General features: G+C 59.5%; 1 protein-coding gene across 4 annotated transcripts in view; it reads left to right on the top strand.

Annotated features, from left to right (window-relative positions):
* Positions 1–4,284: 4,284 nt before the first annotated feature.
* The window catches only part of KCNH2 (potassium voltage-gated channel subfamily H member 2), a 35,908-nt gene continuing 17,754 nt past the window's right edge, over positions 4,285–22,438 (top strand). The window contains exons 1-2 of one of the 4 annotated variants that reach the window (XM_086398148.1): positions 4,285–4,714; positions 7,515–7,745. In XM_086398148.1, the coding sequence (XP_086254274.1) occupies positions 4,639–4,714; positions 7,515–7,745 (307 nt within the window). In that variant the 5' untranslated portion in view covers positions 4,285–4,638. Of the gene's footprint in view, positions 4,715–6,721; positions 6,882–7,514; positions 7,746–22,438 lie in introns of those variants that run through there. The other 3 variants (XR_015163087.1, XR_015163088.1, XM_086398147.1) reach the window with 3 other exon arrangements.

A 22,438-nucleotide genomic window follows, 5' to 3' on the forward strand; every position in this document is an offset into this window, starting at 1 on the left:
CCATTGCACGCGCTTGTCTTATGTCAGCTCCTCCATTGAGAAGAGGGGGTCTGTGTTCCTTTGAATCTGATGGGCCATCGTTATGGCAGAACTTATGTCGTGTGACTTTCTAGGTTAAGTCATTGAAGGTGGTGCAGCTGCTGCCTGGACCTCTCTGGGGACACTTGTCCTTGGAGCCCAGCCACCACGCTGTGAGGAAGCCAGGCAGCCACGAGGAAAGGCTTCATGTAGGCAATCTGGCCCCAGTCCTGAGGTCCCAGCTGACAGCCAGCGACAACCACCAAATGTGAGTGAATGAGCCTTTCAGTCCTGGGTTGAGTGGAGCCGACACAAGTGGTCTTGGTGGAACCGGTCCAAATGGCAGACCCATGAGCAAAATAAATGCTGTCATTGACTTAAGTTACTGAGGTTTGGGATGATTGAAACACCTTATGTCTGCCTCTGTTTCTCCAAACTATGATACACATTTCATTAATTCAATGGATCTGTATTAGATGCCGATCATATGCTAGGAGATGTATGAAAACAGACATGATTTCTATACTCAAGGACAATACATTTCAGGTGCCACCACTGTTCCTCTGCACACACAATAAAACCCATACTCCTCAGCCCTCTGCTCATGGTTCCAGCCTACCGCTCCAGACACCACACTGAAATATTTTGTCCCTGAACCTGAATTCACTCTCCACTCTCTGCCTTCGTTCATGTTGTCCCTTCCATCTGCCCCACCTTCTCGGTCTTCAAGGACCTGTTCTGGAATCTCGCCCCTTCACCGGGCCCTGCCGCACTCCTCCAGTTGGAGGTGATCGCCACCTCCCTGGAATCCCATAGCACTTACTGCAGACTGCACAGTTTCTGTCTGCACACTGCCTCTTCAAGCTGCAGCAGACTGTGAATCCCTGGAGGAGGGAACCTGGCTTGTCCCTTCTGTCCCTCACAGCACCTGGCAGAGGGCCCAGTACCTAGGAGGCCCCAGCAAACATCTGTTGACGTGACTAGTAGCAGAACCAGAATGGAAAGTCAGGTGTCCTGAACCCTAGTCTCCAGTACCGTGCTTGCTTCTCTGGATAGCACCATGGCAGGGGAAAGTCCCAGCCATGGAGGCTATCAGGTGGGTGGGAGAAGACCTTGGTTGTGGCTGGGGGTGACAGGATCATTGGGGGTGAAGCTGCAGATGGCCGGGCAGGGATGGAGCTCTGGCTCCTGGCCAGGGCTTTGTGGTGGGTCCCTCCCTCTCTCTTCTTGCTCTCAGCAAGCCCTGAGCACCCATTTCTGGAGGGAAAATGTGCTGTTTCTTTGACCTTCCTCTCCTCTAACCCCTGTTCATTTCTGAGAATACCTTCCTTCTCAGGACCCAGTCACACAGAAACCCAGGCCCCACGTGCTATCCATGCCTACCGCACCCCCCGCCTCGCCCCACACCTCAAGGGCCGGCTCTGCATTCTGCGTTCTTGCCCCGGGTTTCTGAGAAGCCCCGTTCTCTGAGTTCTCTTTCCTGCGCCCACCTGCCCGGAACTGCTCCCTGGTCCTGGTGGTTGTCACTGGCTCTCCTGGGCCCCATGCCCGCTGCAACTCGCCTGGCCTGTCCCTTAGGGGTTCACCAGCTGGAGCAGGCTTCAGTTCCTCTTTGTCTCCAGGGACAGGTGCCCTCAGACTGAGCAGGAGCAGAGAGTGAGGTGGGCAGGATGTTGTCCAAAGACTTTTCTTCCTGCGCTGTCTCTTTCTAGGAGCTGAGAAGGGCCTCTGTGGTTCACTGTCTGTGTGCAGCCTGTTCCCTCTCCCGTTGCATGGTCTCAGGCCGGGTGGGGGAGGATGCTTCCTAGAACTCATCCCTGCAAATTGCTTCGTGAGCCCCAGTGGGGGTGGGGCGGATTCTGGTGGCTCAGGTATTAAGGCTGAGCACTTTCCTCTCTCTGCAGAAACTGGGGTCAGTGGAGGTGGGTGGGTGGGGGCGGCTTCTCTACCACCTCCTCTGCTGCCCCTGACCTCCTGGGGGCCTGGCACCTGTGGCAGCAGGAAGGGTGTCTATGCCGTGAGCTCCTCCATATCTCACAGTCTCTGTTCCTGATCCCTGTCCTGGGCCGCGGGGATGGTTCCACCGGGCTGCCTTCAGGCTCTCTCCTGCTCTACCTCCAGGAAGTCAGTAACCTGCATTTGGCTGTGACTTCTGAGTGAGGTGTGTGTGTGTGTGAGAGAGAGACAGAGACAGAGAGAGACAAAGACTGGCCTCTCCTTAGCCTGAGGCCACAGCTCTCTCCTTGCCTGCCTGTCTCTATGCACAGGACGGGGCTACCCTGTGCCTGGTGTCCTCTCTGTTGGGAGGACCACTGGTCTCTCTTATTCCTTCATCCTCCTGGGAACACGGGAGCCTCAGGGTAGACAGCTGGCCAGGCCAGAGGAGATGTCCCTTGCACTTCTTCCCCCATGCCCAGTTTCACTGCAGGCCCGTTCTCACTCTCTCAGTCCCTTGACCTGGAGGGGAAGACACCCCAGTTGGAGGTGGATCACCCTAGACTTAGGGATGGCAAAGCAGCATCTAGGGGGTAGTCGATCATTGACTGGGTTCCTCCCAGCACCCTGAGGGATGGATGTGCCTCGTGCCGGGTCACCGAAGACAGGTCGCCTGTGCAACCGAGGGCCTTGGGCACCTTGAAGGGCGAGTGAGGAAGCTGCCGGAGGTGGTGAGGGCTGAGGGGATGACTGTACAGACAAGAGCCTCTGGTCTTTTTTAGCATCAGCTGGTGGAGCCACCTCCTTTTCTCCCACTGGCTGCCTCCCTGAGTCACTGCCCACCCACCAGCAAATTAAAAAGGGGTGTCATCTGCTGGCTAGTGGCCCCATCCGGCCCCCAGGGTTTGCCTCTTTCTGCTCCCCGGTGGAAGGTGAAAGTCTAGGTAGGGTGGCCTCCGCAAAACCTTGTTCCCCCGGGCCTGTCTCTTTCCAGCCTCTGCTTCCTCCTCTGCCCTTTGTTCCTCCCCTCCCCCCACATGCCATGATGGTTCTCCCCGGTGACAAGACCCACCCCCTTGCTCCAAGGACAGAGGCAGCTGCAAGGCCTCAGGGGCCCCCCACATGGCCCCATCCATCTCGCCCGGTCTGTGATCTGGGCTGCAGGGGAGGGGACCCGCGAACGGCGGCGGCTCCCTCGCCAACTCCTCCCCGCCGGCCAGCCCAGCTGTCAACACTCGCCTGCCGGCCCCGGCCGTTCTGAGGCCCTGCCTGGTCGCTCCGGCCGGGGACATTGCGCCCCGGAGACCCTCAGGCAGACCCAGGCGGGCGGTGGGCAGGCGGCGGCGGCCACCCTGCCTTGCCCTTGAGCATCCCGGGGCCTCCTTGCCTAAATAAGGGAGCTGCAGCTGGAGGGAGCCAGCTGGCCGCGGGGAGGGGCCTGCGGCTGGGCCAGGGTTTTCCGAGGGGCTGGGCAGCCGCCGCGCCGCAGGGCCCCGAGCCTGCCGATTGGGCCTGCACCGCCGGCCCCGCGCTGCAGCGGGAGGGCGGGCCCTTCGCACAAGGGGATCCCCAAGGCTGGAATCTCGCGTTCGGGGGCCTCTCTTTGATTCCGCAGCGAGGAGGCCGAAACCGCTGTCACCATGCCCCTCTTTGGGCAGGAGAGCCTGAAATCACCCCCAGAAAGGGCTGTGTGTGTGTGTTGGGGAGCACCCATACCCTGGGTGCGTGCCCCCCCAATCTCATGCACCCTTATCTCAGATCTCGGTGGCCGGGTGTTCTCCAGGTTGTCTGGCCCTTCACGTTTCTCGGGTCTCCCCTGACCCTGGCCTCGTCCCGCCAGGGCCCAGGCCTCGCCCGTGTCGCCGACATTGGGCGTTGGGCGCACGCCGTGTGTATACGAGCCGGTGCTCGGCGAGGTGGGGGACCCGGGCGTCCGGGCCGGCCCTCTCCCTTAGGGGAGAGGTCAGGTCCCTCAGTCTCTCCAGGAGAGAGCGGGGCGCGGGCGGAACCCCCCCCTCCCCGCCCCCGTCTCCTCCCTGGCGCCCTCAAGGCCGGCCCTCGCACCTGTCTTCACGGTTCCCCTGCCTAAGGGTCCCTTCCCCCTCTTGGGGCGCGCGAGTCCCGGGGGCTCCGGGGCTGAGCAAGGGGCTGGGGTAGGGGGGGAGCCCTCGGCCCAGCTCAGCCAATGGGAAGGGCGGGCGCGCGGGGTGTGTGGGGGGAGAGGGCGGCGCTGCGGGCGCGCGGCGGGCGGGAGGGGGGCCGGGAGGCGGGGGCCGGAGCCCGAGGGGCGCGCGCCGCGTTAACCCTTCCGCGGCCGGGCCGAGCCGCAGGCGCAGCCCGAGCCGCGGGCGCCGGAGCGGCTGTCGGCGCGGCGGGCGGGAGCTGGGAGCCCGGCGCGCTCGGGCGGGCGGAGCGCAGCGCGGGGACGCGGCAGAGCGGGGCCCGTGGCTCGGGCTGGGGCCGGCAGACAGGTGTGCGGGCGGCCGGAGCTCAGGCCGGGCCCGCGGTCCAGAGCCGGCGCCGAGCGGAGGGACCCCGCGCCCGCAACCCAGTCCGGGCCGCGCCCGTGCTCTGCCTGGCCGCGGGGTGCGGGGACCACGGCCGGGCCGGGCCACCCGAAGCCTGTGTTGGGCCGGGCCGGGCCGGGGTGGGTGGGGGCCCGCCCGGCCCGCCCATGGGCTCAGGATGCCGGTGCGGAGGGGCCACGTCGCGCCGCAGAACACCTTTCTGGACACCATCATTCGCAAGTTTGAGGGCCAGAGTGAGTGGGGGAGGGGGCCGGCGGGGAGGGGGCTCTGGGGGCGGGCCGAGCTCTCCGGAGAGTCAATGGGGGGGGGGGGCGTGCCCGGGCCGTGTGCAGCCGGCAAGTGAGTCTGTGGTGGCTGGTGACCCTAAGACCCTGACCAGGGGTCGCAGGGGCCGGGGTTGGTGCTGGGGGGCCGTGGGCTTGGGGCGCTCAGGAGGAGGCTCAGGTTAGAGACTACGATCCATCGATGGGGGGGAGTGTGTGAGTATGACACCCTGAGTGTGCAGGGAAGGGAGGTAGGATGGGAGTATGCAGGTATCTAACTCTGGGGGCCTGGGTGTGAATGGGGCTGTGTGGACCGAGAACAGGAGAATGTACCTGGCCGGAACTCTGGGACCCTAAGACCACTGTGCTTGTGCAGGTCCTGATGGCTTCTGGAGACTGGAAGCCAAGCATATAGGGTCAGCGCCTCATGTGGTCTTGGGAGTGTGTGTGTGTGTGTGTGACCCATGAGTTCGACCCTGCATGGGCAGTGGGGAGGTATCTGGGGGCTGTGAGCTCTGGGCCTTGGAGGTGACAGGGAGCCAGGGCCCAGGCTAGGTTTTTGCGGGTCTAAGTAGGCTCTGTGTTGCAACGACCCTATGTTGCTGGTTTTTTTTTCTGTCCTGAGCCCCTTGGTGGGGACTACAGCAGCCCTAATGCCGGATGGTAGGAGAGGTTTTCAGAAGTGTCCCAGGCTAGGTGAACGTTCTGCGTGTGGGTGTTTGCACCCTCCTGGCATGCGTGTGTCTGTCCCCAAGGCTGCATGTGCCATGGTGGGTGTGACTGCCAAGGGCCCTGGGAGCGGGTGACATTCCTTGCCTATGACCCTGTGAGCACAGGACGACATGTGCTTGTAACCGAGGTGGGGGAAGGGAGGGGTCAATTCGATGGGCAGCATTGTCTGAAGCGGAGGAACAAGATGATCCTTAGGGGGAGGAGACTGCTGTGGTGGAGGGTGCTGAGGCCAGGTCTTCCCTTCCCACAGGCTCAGGGGGCTTGGGAAGCAGCTGGGCTGGGAGCTAGGGGCCTGCCTTCTGGTCCTACCTCTGCCACTGACTGCTACGTGACCTTGAGCAATTCTCTTCCACATCTGGGAAGTAGGGGGGTCTGCCAAAGGGGCCTTTCGGGTCCTTTCTGTCTCGATGGTTCTAGGAGCTCAGTGAAGGGGGGGGCGGGTAGGGACTGCCTTCGAAGAAACTGGCTCTTCTCTCCAGGCCTGGGAGTGGGGGCCAGGTGGTTTTCCATCTCCGTGTGGGGCTGGCACCCAGGACTGCCTTGGGCTCAGGTGGAGACGGAGGCTCAGTCAGGGATCATTTCCTGTGAGAGGGCACCCTGCCTCTAGGGTTGAGGGCTGCCTGGGAATTTTTTTTGGGGGGGGCCTGGGGAACTGACCTAAAGATGACCCGACTTCAAAAAGTAACTTCCTGGAGGTCTGAGGGCAAGGGAGGGGAGGAAGGCAGGAGGAGGCCAGCTCTTGATGCAGCAGCCTTGCCCATGGGATCGCCCAGGGCTGCAGCCTGAGGGCTGTGCCCACTGGCAAGGGAGGGGGCAGGGTTCCCACTGCTACTGAAAGCCCCGGCATTAAAGGCTAAACTGGCCGGAAACTTCTGTGTTTATAAAAAGCTCTTATCCTCAGAGCATCTTTCCTGGCACAAGCTGGTGCCGCTGCCTGCCTGCTGCTCACCCACCAGCCTGGCTCTTGGGGCAGGTGTGGAGGAAATGACCCCAGTCTAGCGGCAGCGGGTCCACTGGGGCAGTCACCTTGATGGGACCAAAGTGGGGAAAACCTCGCATCCCTGATGGGAAAGCCCCTTTCCGGGGTCTGTCTGCTTACATGCTGGCTGGCCCTGGGCTCTGGGTGTTTTCAGGGTTTGGAGCTGTAGGTCCCTTTCCTTGCTCCCTGTGACCTTGGGCCTCTGCCCATGACCCTCCGCTGATTCTTCACCTTCTGCCAGACCTAGGTTCAAAAGCTGGCCCTAGCTTTTACAGGCTGCAAGATGAGGGCACGAACTTCTTTGGAGTCTCTGTTTCTTCACCTACAAGACGAGGATAATGATGGGGTTGTCAAGAGTATTAAATGAGAGAAGGGAGCTGAGGTGCTCACGTGGTACTACCTCTCTCCTCGTCGTCATCTTTTTCGGTGCGCCCACTCCCCAGTCCCTGACTGCCCTTGGAGTGGGTGCAGAAGTCCCGGGAAGTGCTGACCTGGCAGGGGCCGCTGATACTTGGAGAAGTGATTTCCTAGGGATCCCTGGGATAGGGAGTGCCCCCCCCCCACCCCCCCGGTCCAAGTCTAGAGAGCCGGGGTCAGGAAGAGAAGCCAGAACCAGTGCAAAAGGGAAGGCTGGCCGCCATCTCTGGCCCTTCCCAGGCTCCGTCTCTAGGCTCAGTGTTTATCCCTCCGCCGCGGCTGCTGACACGCGTTGCCGACACCCGCCCAGACTGGCCTCGGCCCCGGGCGCGCGGAGGGGGCGGCGGGCTGCTGGCAGTCTGCCCGGGGAAGCCACGCAGCCAGCCCGCGGGCCAGGCGGCTGGGGGAAGGGGGCGCGCCGCCCGGCCAGGGCCGGCCGAGGCACCTGTGTCGGGGCACAGCTGCGTTCGTCCCCTGTTGGGGACCCCAGGCCCCGCTGTGCTTCCTGGGGTGGGGAGTCCCTGGGCGGGCAACTGGGTGTGACAAGAGAAAGCGGGCGAGGGCTGGGGACCCCGGGGGGCAGGGGTCCCTGCTCACGTGCCCGCTTATCCCCGCCCCCTCTCCCCCCTCCGCCCACCCCAGGCCGCAAGTTCATCATCGCCAACGCTCGGGTGGAGAACTGCGCTGTCATCTACTGCAACGACGGCTTCTGCGAGCTGTGCGGCTACTCGCGGGCCGAGGTGATGCAGCGGCCGTGCACCTGCGACTTCCTGCACGGGCCGCGCACGCAGCGCCGGGCCGCCGCGCAGATCGCGCAGGCCCTGCTGGGCGCAGAGGAGCGCAAAGTGGAGATCGCCTTCTACCGGAAAGATGGTAGGTGCGGCCTGGGGCGGGGCGGGGCCGCGGGGAGGGGCGGGGCCATGGCGGGAGCGGGGCTGGAAGGCCGTGGGGGCGGGGCCGTGGGTGAGGGGCGGCCAGAGATTGGCCGGAGTCCCGGCCGTTGACCCCAGCCGGGGCCTGAGGGTGGGCGTGACCCCAGCCGGGACCTGTGCGCCAGGTGGGAGGCACGGGCTGCTGGGCGGTCTGGATCTCTTGGCCTCAAGCACTATGTTGGGATTGTTTTATGGGGTGGCCAGGGTGCTGCTTGGCTGTGGTCTGGCGCCTCTGGTTCCTTCCTCCCTGGGCAGATGTGGGCGCGTTGAGCTGGGTGGGTTGGAGTTTGACGGCACGGCCCTGGTATGGCAATATGCGTGCCCGGACGGAGGTAATGAAAGTCCAGGCTGATGGGTGGGCGCTGACCTCCGGCCACAGGCCTCCAGTCACCCTAGTCCCTGCCAGGTGACTGGTCTGGGCCTTGTCCTCGAGGCGAGGCGGGGAAGGGCTGCAGGACTCTGGTTGGCTCTCAGCCGCCCCTTTGCTGTCCCCCGTCTCTTCCCCGCTTCACCTGGGCGGGAGGTGTGTGCCTCTCCGCACAACCTCAGTTCCCTTTGTCTCATCTTTTTGCGCGCCCCGCCCTGCACCCCTTCCTGCGCCAGGTGTCTCTGCTCAGCCACCGCCTCCCCGCCCAGCTGCTCTGGGTTTCCGGAGAGCGGATAAACAGAGCCCTGGGCCGGACTGCTCCCACACCCGCTCCTGCCCTGGCCCTGGCCGGGTGCAGCCCTGCTCAGGCAGGCCAGTGCAGCAAGGCTTTGGGGGACCCACAGGTAGCAGGGGGCTGGGGAGGGGCTCCAGATGGTGCCACTGGGCTGCCCACAGTGCTGCTGCCCTGTGGTATGTGACCAGCACTTACTGAACCCCTGGGAGCCGGATGAAGCAAGGTCTGGAGATGGGGCAAGGTACCAGACCAGGGGTTCCTGCCCACGGCCTGCTTACCCGCTGTGGACAGCACTGTCTGTCGCCGCCCCACCCCCCCTCCCCGCCCCCGCCCCCGGGGGCAGACTGAGCCAGTAGCCTCTGTGTGCCCCTGGCCTTTGCTCAGGGTTCACTAAGACTGCCCTGCACAGGCTTAGATCCCCAGGTGGTCTTTCACAAGCGTGCCTAGCTGTGAGATCCCTGGACAGAATCAGAGGGGCATATGGTCATGGGGACCCGTGGAAGAGGGTTTGCTCACAGCACAATGGGCATGCTGGCTGGGAGGCAAGGGCTGGGAAGATTAGATGCAAACTCTGAAGGTAGGGTCTTCCTTCCGACTCTTCACTCAAATCTCCCCAGAACCTTAATCAGAGCAGGTGAGCAGGTCTGCTTTTATATCTATCTGCCTGGCGATCTAGTACTAGCTAATGTCAGTGGGTGCTGTCTATGCACTGGGCCCTGTGCTGACTGTTTCACTTGCTGTCTCTTGTGGAATCTTCACAAGGCTGGGAAGTAGATGCTAGTTTTTCTCCACTTTGTGGGATAAAGAAACTGAAGTTTAGGGAAATTAAGAAACTTCCCTTAAACAAAGATAAAGAATCTGATTGTAATGCAGGAGACCCAAGTTTGAGTCCTGGGTCTGGAAGAGACCCTGGAGAAGCAAATGGCAACCCACTCCAGTTTTCTTGCGTGGAGAATCCCATGGACAGAGGAGCCCGGCGGGCTCCAGTCCATGGGGTCAGAAGAGTGGGACACGACTTAGTGACTAAACCACCTCCACCAAGAAACTTCCCTAGAGAATGCAGAGCTGGGAGTGGAACCATGTCTGGCCCATCAGAGCCCTGTCCACTCTGCTCTGCTGTCATGCGTTGAAAATGACACATAATAGTTACAGGTGTGTCTATATAGACTGCCTGTTGTGGCATGCATACTTTTATTTGGAAAGTGTGCAAACCGCTAGTGTCCTGTAAAGAATGAATATATAAGTCCTGGATTTGGGACTCACACCAGAAATTCTGCGATATGGACCAAGCTGGTTATTGCCTCGGGCCTGTTTCTACTTCTGGGACTGTGTGCCTGCTGGGCTCCTCGGTGGCACCCCGACTGCCTCTGTCTTCGCCGTAGTGTGTGAGGAGCTGGCCCTCCGTCCCCCCTGCCCCAGGCTGGCTTCTTTGGGAGAGGATGGCCCTGGGACCCCTTCTGCTGAGGTGCTATCATGGAATCTGGGTGACCTTGCAGATCACTTAATCCAGTCTACTCAAGTTACAGATGGAAAAACTGTAGAAGCAGAGGTCAAGTTACCCGTGAATCAAAGGAGACAATGGGACTGGAACAGCCCTCCCACCCAAGTTCAAGTTATTTCCCCATCCCAGTTATTTCCCTACTCCAGTTGGGGCTGTGACCCAGAAGGTTCTATGCCAGCCTTCCCTGCCTGCCTGTCCCCTTCTCTGCTCTCACTAGTTTCCATGGGGGTCAGGTGTCTCCTGGTGGCCAACAGTCTGGCCTGGGCCCTCTGGTCACATGGGCCCCTGCCTGTCCTGGCACTCGGGGCCCAGGGTGCAGACAGGTCTCCTCTGCCGCCTCTCCCTGTCCCTTTGCTCAGCCCCTTGGGCAGATCTCCATGCCTGAGCTGGGCCGCGTGTGTGTGTTGTTTGTGAGCTCACAGCCTGGTGCATGGGCAGAGGAGGAGAGGCCGGTGCTGCCTCTCATTTCTGTTCAGGCCTTTCTCAGGGTCTCTGCCCAGGCCGTTCAGGGCAGAGTGGGTCCCTGAGCTCCAGCCCCAGGGAGGTGGGTGGCTGGAAAGGGGGGCAGGGCCTCCTGCTGGCAGGCGCCCCTGTGGACAGCTGTGCTGTGTCGGTGCCTCGAGCCCAGCTCTGTGTAGCATCAAGGCCCTGAGCCAGACAGCCCCATTATTTAGCTGCTGGGACTGTTAGGAGGTGGGGAGGCCCGACTAGGGTGGGGGAGCAACACGGGGTGCCGGGGGTGTTCTGGCTCTGTGTCCATGCCCCTTCACGGCAGGCTGGGGATTAAGGTGGAACTGGGGGCAGGGCCCAGCAGTGCAGGGCGGGCAGATGGCCGGCATCCGCGCCCTGGGCTCGGGGTGCTACCTGGGCAGGGAGCGATGCTGGGGCATACCTGCTTTCCAGGCCACCCCGGAGGGCGGCGGCCCCTTCCAGCACGGCCCCTCCTTTGTCCCCTGAGCTCTCTGTTTCCGCCTCTCCGTCTCTGCCGCCTGCCGGCCCTTGTCCCTGTGGTCTTCATCTCCTTCCCCCCCGCAGCTGTCTCTCTTTCTCTCCCCACTTCGGCACCCCGGAGCCTCCCTCTGTGCCTCTGTCCCTCTGCCCTGGTGGCCTCGCCTCTTGGTGCTCCAAGTTCTCTGTCCGTCCTGGCCTGGTCTCCGTGTCCCCGTGTCCCCGGGAGCCTGTGCGTGGGTGGGGATGGGGGTGTCTCTAGAGAAGAGTCTGTCGGCTTCTTCACTCCAGCTGCAGGCTGGTTGTCATGGTAACAGGGTCAGAGGGCCCCCACTGTAACAGCTGAGCTGTGGGCTGGGGGAGGGGTGGGGATCAGAAGGCCAGCATGCTCCCCAGGGTCCCCAGAACCCGTGGTGAGCCAGAACCCCAGAAGTGGCCCCATGCCTACTGGTCTGCGGTCCCCAGACTCACACTTTAGCTCCTCAGGTGCTTGTGCAGGCACCCCTAGCTCCAGTGATACTTCCTCTGGGCCTCCTGTGACTGGCCACGTGGTGGTGGTTTAGTCACTACGTCATGTCCAACTGCTGCGACCCCGTGGACTCTAGCCCACCAGGCTCCTCTGTCCATGGGATTCTCCTAGGCAAGAATACTGGAGTGGGTTGCCATTTCCTCCTCCAGGGGATCTTCCTGATCCAGGGATCGAACCCATGTCTCTTGCACTGCAGGTGGATTCTTTATCCCTGAGCCACCTGGGAAGCCATATCCCGGGCTATTTCATTATCTCTTCCCTGGTCCCTGAAGGCCGGCCGACTCCTCACTGTGACACACCTCCTTCTCCATCATGGCCCCAAGCTCAGACACCTGCTCCCTGCCACCCCGTCCCCTCCAAGCTGCAATCCTCAGGTCCTCAGACTCCCCTCACTCAGGGTAGTTGGTGAGGGAGCCCTGGGGTAGGTTGAGTCTGGCAGGCAGGTTAGATGGAGGATGGTGCCTGGGTTTGTGTTCTGTGTCCTTGAGATGGAGCTGACCAGGCTGAGCCCAAGAGGAGTGAGGTTAGACACAGACAGCCCTTTTCTTGGGGGGCTGGGGAAGCCATTGGGGGCCCCCCTCCACCTTGGGCCTTCTGATCAGGGCCTGGGTCAGGCTGGAGTCGGGCAGATGAGGCCCTTGCACGATGGTGGCTGGGAGCTGGGCGGGGGGTGCTGCATCACAGCCCAGCAGCCCTTTCCCTCCACGGCTCCAGACAGGGATCATTCCGGAGCCGGAGCAGGGTGCCCTGGCCGGCGTGGGGGGCTTCGTGTCCCAGCCCCACCCTGGGGGCCAGGCGGGCTTGCCTCCACCGAGGATGTGGGCCACTCCTGGCCTCTTCTGGGGTCTGGAGAGTGTCGGGAGGGCGGCTCCTCCGTGTTGTGTCTGCTGGAGCCCCCGAGAGGAGCTATGTAAATATTTGTGCAGAGCGCGTCTGGGATGGGAGCAGAGTTTGATGGTGGCCTTGGGCTCTGGGGAGGGGGGCCGTGGGCAGCAGGAGGGCCAGCTGGGGGGCGTGAGACAGGGTGAGCCTCATTCTCTTCTCTGCCCAGAGGTGGCTTCCAGGGAGGTAGGGCTTCAAAGAGCCTGAGACGGTCCTTTCACAGTTAAACATCCTCCCGAGGGGGCTTGGAAGGCCTCCCTTTGGGATCTGCTCGCCTGGGTGGAGAGCGAAACTTTCTCTCACGTCACCCCTGCCCTGTAAGCGGGGAGGAGTGTGGACACGGCTCACCATCAGTGTGAAAGACTTTCACTGACACTTTCCCCCCTGATGTGGGGGGAGGCGCCCATGGGGTCAGGGCCAGAAGAGGGGATGCAGAAGGATACCCGGCATGAGTGCTGAGTATGGGGGAGGCTTGGGGTGAACCACTGTCCCCCTAAAGCCCCTTCCTGTCCCTAGCCCAGGGCCCATAAAGAGCTCCCGCTGTGCCTCGTGGTTGGCCTCAATCCGGCCCCTCTCCGAATTCGGTCCTGTGTGTACTGAGCTGGAAGCACCTTGAGGGCCAGGCGGTGTCGTCTTCTCCTTAACCCCCATCTCCCCGGCTCACAGTTCTCGGGGAGGCTGCCGCGTCCGATGCCCCCACTCTAGACTGTAAGCTCTGGGAGGGCAGACGGCGGCCTCTTTCGTGCCCCATTGTGACTGAGTGTCTGCCACATAGGGAGCTGAGTTCCTGCTCTCTGAACAAATGAATGATCGAAAGACTCTGGCTGAGTTATAGGCGGGCTGTGTGACCTTGGACAAATCACTTCCCATCTCTGGGCTGCGGTGGCTCCCTCTGTGAAGAGCCTTAGAATAACAGAATGCCGAGGCTGGGAGGGACCTTTTAAGAGCATGCGGAGGCTATCAGAGCCAGAGGGAGGTGGGCTAGGGAGACGTGGCCCGAGGTGGCCACCTAGAGCAGCCAGTCCCCTAGTCCTGCTGTGCGGGGGAGGGGGCGTCATTGTTGGGGAACAGGGATGGCATCTGGGGATTCTCAGTCTTCCCAGAGATGGACCCAGGAGGCCTGGGTGGGGGGAGCTGAGCTGGGGCAGGGGGCAGTGTCGCAGGCACCCTCGCTGTTGTGACTGCACTTACCGTTTGCAAGCTGGGACGCAGGCTGTGGGAAGGTGGTCCTTAGCGGGGTCCTCCCCAGGTGCCAGACTCACTCAGAAAGGCTAAGGGGAATCAAGCAGCTGGCAGGGGCCTGAGTGGGAGCTCCAGCCATTTTCCTCTTTCCATTCAAGTCCTGCCCTGCACAGAACCCCACTGCCCACTCTGGGCCATCCAGGCCCTGGCACTGGGTCCCCACCCCAGTCTGGCTTATCACGTTGGCCTAGAAGAATCAGGACCCCCAAGCTTGATCTCTGTGGCCCCTTCTGATGTGAAGCCTGTTGGTTTGCACCCAGCGTGCTCCTCACCACACCCTGTGCACAGACCCTCTTGTGCCCCATGGCTGCCTCCTCCCACCCAGTCTCGACTGCCCTGTCCTCCCCAAGCCCCATCCACCCATCCACTGCACCTGCCCCCTACCAGGGCCTTCCCCCTCCAGGATCTATCTCTCAGACTCTTCTTTCTTCCCAGGGCTGAGACACCACCCCCACCCCCAGCCACCACCTTCAGGAAGCCCTCACTGACTGCACCCCTCCATCCCCGCTTCTGACCAGAGTCCACTCCCACCTCACTTCCAGACGGCCATGTGGGGCAGCAATAGGCCCAGAGCCCCTGGGACATTTGGGTTAATAGAACAAAATGTAGATTCCCGACCAGGGATCAAACCTGTGTCCCCCTGCATTGGGAGGTGGATTCTTAACCACTGGACCGCCAGGGAAGTCCTTCTCTTTCTCTTTTCATGGGTTTTTTCCTCTTTTCCGTTTTTCTCAGTCCCCAGTCCCATTACGGTTCCCTTAGGCAGCCATTCAAATGTACTTCCTGTGAATGTGTTGCTTGCATATGTTCTTGCAGAATGTGTGTTTTGTCTAGCTGCGTATAGGTTTAATTTATGTAAATGATATGTGCTGTGTATTGTATTCTGGTGTTCACTTTTGCTGCCCGGGAGTCCGCCTCTGAGTCCAGCCAGCTTGTTGCTTGACACTAAGTCTAGGGCCCCATATTCTCTGGTGTGCTCCCCGCTCCTTTTACCTGTCCCCTCTTGGGGAGGGCTCTGCGGTTGTCCCGATAAAGGATGTTAAAGTGGACATCCTCACGCGTGGCCCCTTTTGGACTCATGTGAGGACATCTTTGGGATTTATCCCCAGGGGTGAGTGGCGTTGCTGGATCACAGGGTATGTGGACACTTAATCAACCCAGCACTGTCAGGCTGTGTGTGAGCAGGGCTACAGCTAACACCACCCTCCTAAGCAGAGCATAGAATTCCCCTGCATCTCTGACACACTTGGCATTAGCCACCTTGCTAATTTCTGCAAGTGTAATAGGTGAAAGTGATATCTTACTGCTTTAATTTGCATTTCTTTGATTTCATGCGAATCCTGAGTCCCGAGCATCTTGTAAGTGACCGTTCCGGTTTCTTTCCCGTGAATTGCTTGCTCATATCCTGGGCTCATGTTTCCATGAAACTGCTGTCTTTTGTTCTTGTTGATTTGTAAGAATTGCTTATGGATTCTGGGAATACAAATGCATACAGTTAAATATTCAGTGCGTATTCTGGATGTTAATCCCTGTTGACTCAAGATATTGCAAATATCTGCTCTCATTCAGTCATCTGTCAGATTTATCCCACAAAGATACTTAATTTTGATACAAGCAAATTCACAGATCTTTTTAGCTTTCTTTATGCTTTTGAAGTTTTTAGAAACCCTTCACCATCCTGAGGCTGCAAAGATCTACATTTTTTTCTCTTCACTTAAAGACTCAGTCGAGTCTTTAATCTATCCTGAGCCTACCTCTGTCTGTGGTGTCAAATAGGGATCAAGCTGTATTTTTTTTTTCCGTGTGCTGAGCCAGTTTTCCCAACACATCAGTAAACAGCCTATTCTTCTCTGTTGATTTGTGGGGCCACTGTTATCACTGGTTAATTCCCCATGTGTCTATGGGTCTGTCTTTGAGCTCTCTTGTTTTGTTTCAAGTATTTATTTGTTCATGCATCAAAACCCCATTAAAAGTATGGCAGTTAGTATGTCTTGGTATCTGGAAAGGCACATCTTCCCTCCTTGTTCTTTTTTCTTAAAAAATGTTATTTATTTCGTTTTGGCTGCACTGGATCTTTGTTTCTGTGTGTTGGCTTCCTCTAGGTGAGGTGCACAGGCTTCTCATTGCAGTGGCTTCTCTTGCTGCGGAGCACAGGGGTTGTGGTACACAGGCTTAGCTGCCCCGCAGCATGTAGAATCTTCCCAGACCAGGGATTGAACTCACGTCCCCTGCACTGGCAGGCGGATGCTTTACCACTGGATCACCAGGAAGTCCCCTCCATGTTCTGTTGAAAGATTGACACACATATTTGAGGACCTATCTTCTCCTTTACAAACTCTAGAGAAAGTTTATCAAGTTCCTGGGAAGAAAAATGCCACTAGAATCTTGACTGGAATTAGATTGGTTTTATAGGTTAATTTGGGGGAGAATTGACATCTTTAGATTATCTGTCCCTTCTGAGAGTCTGGAGTGACTCTCCATTTATCAGATTATTTCTGCATCCTGTATTAGTTTAAAGCTTTTTTTTTTTCCCTATAGAGATCTTGTGCATTCTTGGTCACTTCCTAGATACTTCAGATTTTGTTGCTGTTGTAAAAGAGATCTTATCTTTGGCTACTTATTCTAATGGGCTTCCCAGGTGGCGCTAGTGGTAAAGAACCTGCCTGCCAATGCAGGAGACATAAGAGACACAGGTCTGATGCCTGGATCGGGAAGATTCCCCTGGTGGAGGACACAGCAACCCACTCCAGGATTCTTGCCTGGAGAATCCCATGGCCAGAGGAGCTTTGCAGGCTCTAATCTATAGGGCCACATGGAGTTGGACACGACTGAAGCGCCTTAGCACACACATGTTCTGATAGCTTTATGCTGGTAGAGAGAAATGCTGTATGTTCCATGGGCTGATCTTGTATTTGGCAGCCTCCCTGGATGAGCTCTCTTATTAGTTCTAATTGTTTATCTGTTGATTTTATTGGTCCTTTAGGGAGATGATCCTATCATCTGAATAACACTGCTTCTCTCTGTTTATGTCTGGGTCATTGCCATATGTGTCGACGTGGGAACGTTCCAGCTGCCTTTTCAGCAGGCTTTCACATGCACATGTATTTGTCTGTTGGAGTCCTGGGAGGTGGGCAAGTCAGGGAAGGGGTGCAAGTCTCCATTTAATGACTGAAAAGCCAGCCCTTCCCTGATTGGGTGACCTTTGGGACAGGCCCTCTAGGGTATGTCAGGAGCCAGGTGGGAGAGCTGTTCTAGAAGCTTGCTGAGCCCTGGATGGGGGCAGAGACCCCAGCTGTCCTAGTGGGCCTTGATTCTGTGTGCCCTTGCTTCCTGTGCCAGCTGGGGTAGGGGTCCTCATGAAGAGGGGTTGGTGGGGATCTGAGGCTCAGAGATACCCCGACCTCCTTGCCCAGATTTCTGGGCCGTCAGCCTCGGTGTTCTGTGCTCACTGTTGACTAGATTGACTAGAACAGCACTTCAGCAAAAAGTGTTAAAGTGTTAGTTGCTCAGTCATGTCTGACTCTTTCTGACCCTGTATACTGTAGCCCACCAGGCTTCTCTGTCCATGGGCTTATCCAGGCAAGAACACTGGAGTGGGTAGCCATTCCCTTCTCCAGGGGATCTTCCCAACCTGGGGATCGAACCCAGGTCTCTCGGGTTTTACGCAGATTCTTTATCCTTTGAGCCACCAGGGAAACCCTACACTTCAGCAGAAGATGCCACCTGTTGCTCAGTCACTCAGTTGTGTCCAGCTCTTTGTGACCCCATAGACTGCAGCAGGCCAGGCTTCCCTGTCCTTCAGTCATCTCCCGGAGTTTTCTTGAACTCATGTCCATCAAGTCAGTGATGCCATCCAACCATCTCATCCTCTGTCATCCCCTTCTCCTCCTGTCTTCAATCTTTCCCAGCATCAGGGTCTTTTCCAATGAGTCAGTTCTTCCCATCAGAATCCCTAGGGGGGAAAATAATTTCTAGGGAATTCTGACTGCTGTCCAGACTCAGGGTGGGTTTGAAATGAGCAGATCCTGTTGGGAAAGGACAGTCAGTGCCCCTGGATCTGAAAGGGAGCTGAAAGGGTGAGGGAGACAGCCCTGTCCCCACCTGCTGTCAGCGTGGGTCCCTGCCCTGAGCCCAGGATCAACTAGACATCTGCCTACCCAGTACTTCCCTTGTAGTCTAGCCCTGGCTTCAGGGCTCTGGCTCTGGGCAGAGGGAGAAAGCTGCCCTCCCCAAGAAGCCAGGGTACAGTTACCTCCTACATTAGAGATGTATTGAGTTGGCCAGATAGAAAAGAATGAACTTTTTGGCCAGCCCAATAGTTTTAGACAAACCTAGATAACATATTAAAGAGCGGAGACATTACTTTGCTGATAAAGGTCCGTCTAGTCAAAGCTGTGGTTTTTCTAGTAGTCATGTATGGATGTGAGAGTTGGACCATAAAGAAAGCTGAGCACCAAAGAATTGATGCTTTTGAACTGCAGTGTTGGAGAAGACTCTTGAGAGTCCCCTGGACAGCAAGGAGATCCAACCTCTCCACCCTAAAGGAAATCAGTCCTGAATATTCATTGGAAGGACTGATGCTGAAGCTGAAACTCCAATACTTTGGCCACCTGATGGGAAGAACTGACTCATTGGAAAAGACCCTGATGCTGGGAAAGATTGAAGGCAGGAGAAGGGGATGACAGAGGATGAGATGGTTGGATGGCATCACCAACTCGATGGACATGAGTTTGAGTAAGCTCCAGGAGTTGGTGATGGACAGGGAAGCCTGGCGTGCTGCAGTCCATGGGGTTGCAAAGGGTCGGACACAACTGAGGGAAGGAACTGATCTCAATCATTTTAGATGAGCTTTCAATGAGAAACATCCCTGTGGCCCGGATGGAGCCATCAAGAAAGCTCTGGTAGAGGGGGTCCTCTGGGCACCTAGAGAGAGGGAGGCAAGGTGTGTCTGTGAGCAGTGGGAGGGTCTGTGAAGCTGGGGTCCACCGAAGGGGGCTCTGAGGCCAGCTGGCCTGGGACTCGGCAAGTCTCGGTGGGAGGCCAGGCTGGGAGGGCAGCTGAGCATGCAACCTGGCTGGGGACAGGGGATTCTGGAGGGCTGAGGAGGGCCAGGCTCCAGGAAGCCGGAGGAGGGAGGTTAAGGGCAGAGGCTTCAGGGAGGAGGGGCATGGGATGCGCCCGTAAAGTGAAGCTTCCCCCAGATAAACATGGCCTGGTTTCACCTTCCCGGGCCTTGCTGCGGCACAGGGCAGGGCTGTGACTCCCAGTTTACAGATGCGTCCCCGGGGCTTTTCTAGAAAGAGCTCTCCTCGTGAGGCCATCACAGCCACCCTGGGGAACAGTAGCACAGACAGGCCACAAGCAGTGGGTTTGGGCGGGGTCTGGATGCCAGGTAGAGGCCCCCTGAGGCCCTGCATCAAGCCCTGCAGATCCCTGGGAAGGTGTTAGGCCGGCGGGCTTAGTGGAGGGTCTGTTTGGAGATGCTCCTTGCATGTGAGCTGGAGTCTGGACCGTGCTCCCCACGCCCGGCCTCTGCAGCGAGTTTCCCTGGTGGTGGTGGTGGTGGTGGGGGTCTGTTCCACTCAGCTCCTGGAGTCAGGGGATTGGCTACCCGCCTCTCTCTCTCACACACTGACACACGCACGCACGCACACACTCATTCACTGGCTGGCCTCTCAGGCTCCCCTGCGCCGTCCCCTGGGCCTGCAGTGTGCCTGGCCTTCCCTGGGCCCCCACTGCCCAAGAGAGGGATGTTGGCGACACGGTGGCCCCCGGCCAGGACCGGCTCCCCACGGCATCTTCCTGTCGCCGCCACCAGGCTAAATATAACCTGACACTGCGCAGCCCTGGGCCGCCGTAGAGACAGCCTCTGCCGGGGGCGGACAGGCTGACTGCAGCCCCAGCCTCCTGCCCTCGGCGTGACTTTGGGCCCAACTCCTCCCGCTCCAGCAAGGCAGGCCGGTGACCGGGCGAGGACGGCTGCCTCCTCAAGGCCTCCCTCCCCATGAGGACCCAGCCCCCAGCCTTGATGCTGCTCCGGATGCTTCCACAGGCCATCTGTCATCTCATCCGGCACCCGGGGCCGGAGTCGCTTGTCCTTGCAGTACTCAGAGGAAATCTGATGCTCAGAGAGGTGGCTGACCTGGCCACAGTCACACAGCAATGGTCCGGTCCCCTGAGGATGGGGGCAGATCAGCTCGGCTCAGCTCCCCAGAACTCCTCTGTCTGTCAACTCAGCCTGGACCCCGAACCAGGAGTTCCGTTGACTCCTCGACCCAGGGAGGCTGGGGGCCCAGCCTGTCTTGTTCATATGTGTGTGAATATTTTAGGGGGATGAAGGAGCTGTGATGATACCTAGTTTGCAGACGAGCCACTAGACACTCTGGGGAGCTTGTCCAAAGACACTCAGGTCACCTGCTGCCCTCCCCTTCCCCCCTTTTCCCCCCGCCCCGCAGCGGGTGCTGCCCTGAGAGATAAGGCCTGCCCCTGTGAAAGCCAAGGGCAGCTCCTGCCTGGGGCCAAGCTGGCAGTGCCTAGAGGTGGGCAGTTGGGTTTGGGACTGTGAGTGGGGCCCCTGGATGGGCTGGGAGGCAGGGGAGTGATGATACCCAGGTACACTGTTGGGCACGGGCGAACCAGGTGGAAGCAAGCCAGTGTTGCGTTCTGATGAAGACAGTGCCCTTCCCCAGGGGCAGGAGGAGCTGTACCTGCTGTACCTGGGGCGGGGGGCAGGCCTGGTCCCCCGGGGCCCTCCCGCTGCCCTGCCCCCCTTCTCACACTTTCAGTGGCCTGCAGTGAGCCGTGTGACCTCTGCAGCCCTTATGATCCGAGGCTCAGAGGAACCTGTCCTTGTGTGGCGTCAGTCCGTGACTGCCTCTCCTCTCCTGGTCATCCCCCCCAGGCCCAGGGCGCCTTCCCTGAGCCCAGGAGGCAGGCAGAGGAGCCTGGGAGCCACAGCTGGGGCTGGGGATTCCGGGGGTGTGAGTCAGGCGTTCTTTGGCATCAGCCATGTGAGCCAGGTTGGCCCTCTCCCTCTCCTCCTTCTCCATTTATACAGACCTCCCTGGGGACTTCCCTGCCGGTTTTTAGCACTTCTGTCCAGGGAGCGAGGATTATATCCCTCGGTTAAGACTCCACACTTCCCTGGCGGGAGTGAGGTGGGTGTGGGGGTGGTTTGGGGGGTTGGTCGAGGATTCTATCCTTGGTTGGGGAGCTAAGATTCTCCCATGCTGCACCTGGTGGTCCAAAACAGACAGACAAACAAGACCTTCTTGGGTTCTCCTGCCTCACAGTGCTCCGTCATCCATCCCTCCAGACCGTGACATGGGGCGATGGGGCATGGTCATCGCCCCATGTTGCACACGAGCTCTTTGGGGCTGGGGGGTGGGGTGGGCAGGGGACTTGCCCAAAGTCCTTCTGATGCAGTGAGCAAAGGCCGATGAACTCCGTACCGTGTGCTCCCCAACCGCGACCTTTGCGCCCGGGAGCCCCACAGCCGTTCGGTGGGTTGGGCAGGAACCTCTCCCACCCGTTCCGTCCTGCGCCAGCGCTCCGGGTCCCCGCGGCCTCGGGAGCGCGGGCCGCGCCTGCCACCCAGCGGCCCCCGGCGGAAGTGCAGCCTCACCCGGCTCTGGGCCGAAGTCCTCATCCGCTCCCTCCCCGGAGGTGCTCGGCGGGGCCGGGGCGAGGCGGAGGGAGGAGGGGCGCAGAGTGATGAGCAGGGTCTGGAGTACAGGGGAGCGGGGCTTGCGGAGGGCAAGGCGCGGCTCCGTAGGGCGGTGCGCCAGCGCAGGGCTCCCTGGGGGCGAGCAGGACGCCGAATCTCCGTGTCTCTTCTCTGCTGAGCTGCGTGAAGGTCACGGCCACACCGCCCCGCAGGCGGCGATTTGCCCTCTCCGCCCGATGCCCAGTCCTGGCTGTCCCTGTGTCCCACCCCTGGCCTGCTGACTTTCAGCTGCCCACAGGGATCCCCCAACCCCCCATCATTTCAGCCAGTGATGGGATGGGGTCCTCTGGTAGTTCTGTTTCAAGAGCCGGGTGTGTGTGTGTATGTGTGACATGGCAGCCCACAGAAGACCCAGCCAGCCAGGCAGGGTGGTGGGAGGCAGAGCCTCTCGCAGCCCTGGCCAACCTGGGCCACCTGCTTTCCTTCCTTCCATTATGTCCCGTCACAGACAGCGACCAGAGCCTCTCCATGCTGCCCCCCCACCTCATCTCCCCCCTACAAGCCATCAGGCAGGGTTCCAGTTCACATTTTTGGAATAACAAGGGCTTTTATAAAGTTATTTGAAAGGGAAAAATTCCTTGAATATCGACAAAGGGAGAGGACCAAGGGGGCTCCGAGTGTCTGTGTGTCCAGGGGCTGGGGGTGGGCCTGCGCTGTAAGGGGGGCTTGTATCTGGAGTTTCTGACATCCCTGGGCTGTCAGGATCCGGGGATGTCTGGGTCCTGGGCTGTCTGGGCCGCGGAGTGCAGTTCTGGCCTCTCTGGCTGAGAATCTGCAACTGAAGCGGGCATGGGGTGTTGAGGCCTCAGGTTCCGAATCCTGAGCTGGTGTCCTGGGGGCAGAATTCCCCAGGCTATCCAGAAGGTTGGGTTCATCCAGGGTCCAGGCTCTGGACTTATCTTAGATAAGTTTCCCAGGGGAGAATGAGGATTCAGGGCCTGGATCACTGAACTCCCAAGGTGTGGGTGTTGGGGGGTGGTCTCCAGGGCTAAGGGTTTCCTGGTCTCTGGCCTCTCCTTAGTCCTTGTGAGGGCCAGTCCCTGCTCAGGCCGCTGCCGGCCATCACCATATTAGGGCATAAACTCCAGGCGGGCTGTCTGGGTGCCAAACGGTCTCCAGCTGGGCCCAGCCTCCTGCAGCTCCC

The sequence above is a fragment of the Bos grunniens genome, chromosome 4, assembly GCF_055505025.1.
Source record: "Bos grunniens cultivar Pamir isolate PY7600 chromosome 4, Bosgru_T2T1.0, whole genome shotgun sequence".
NCBI lineage: Eukaryota > Metazoa > Chordata > Mammalia > Artiodactyla > Bovidae > Bos > Bos grunniens.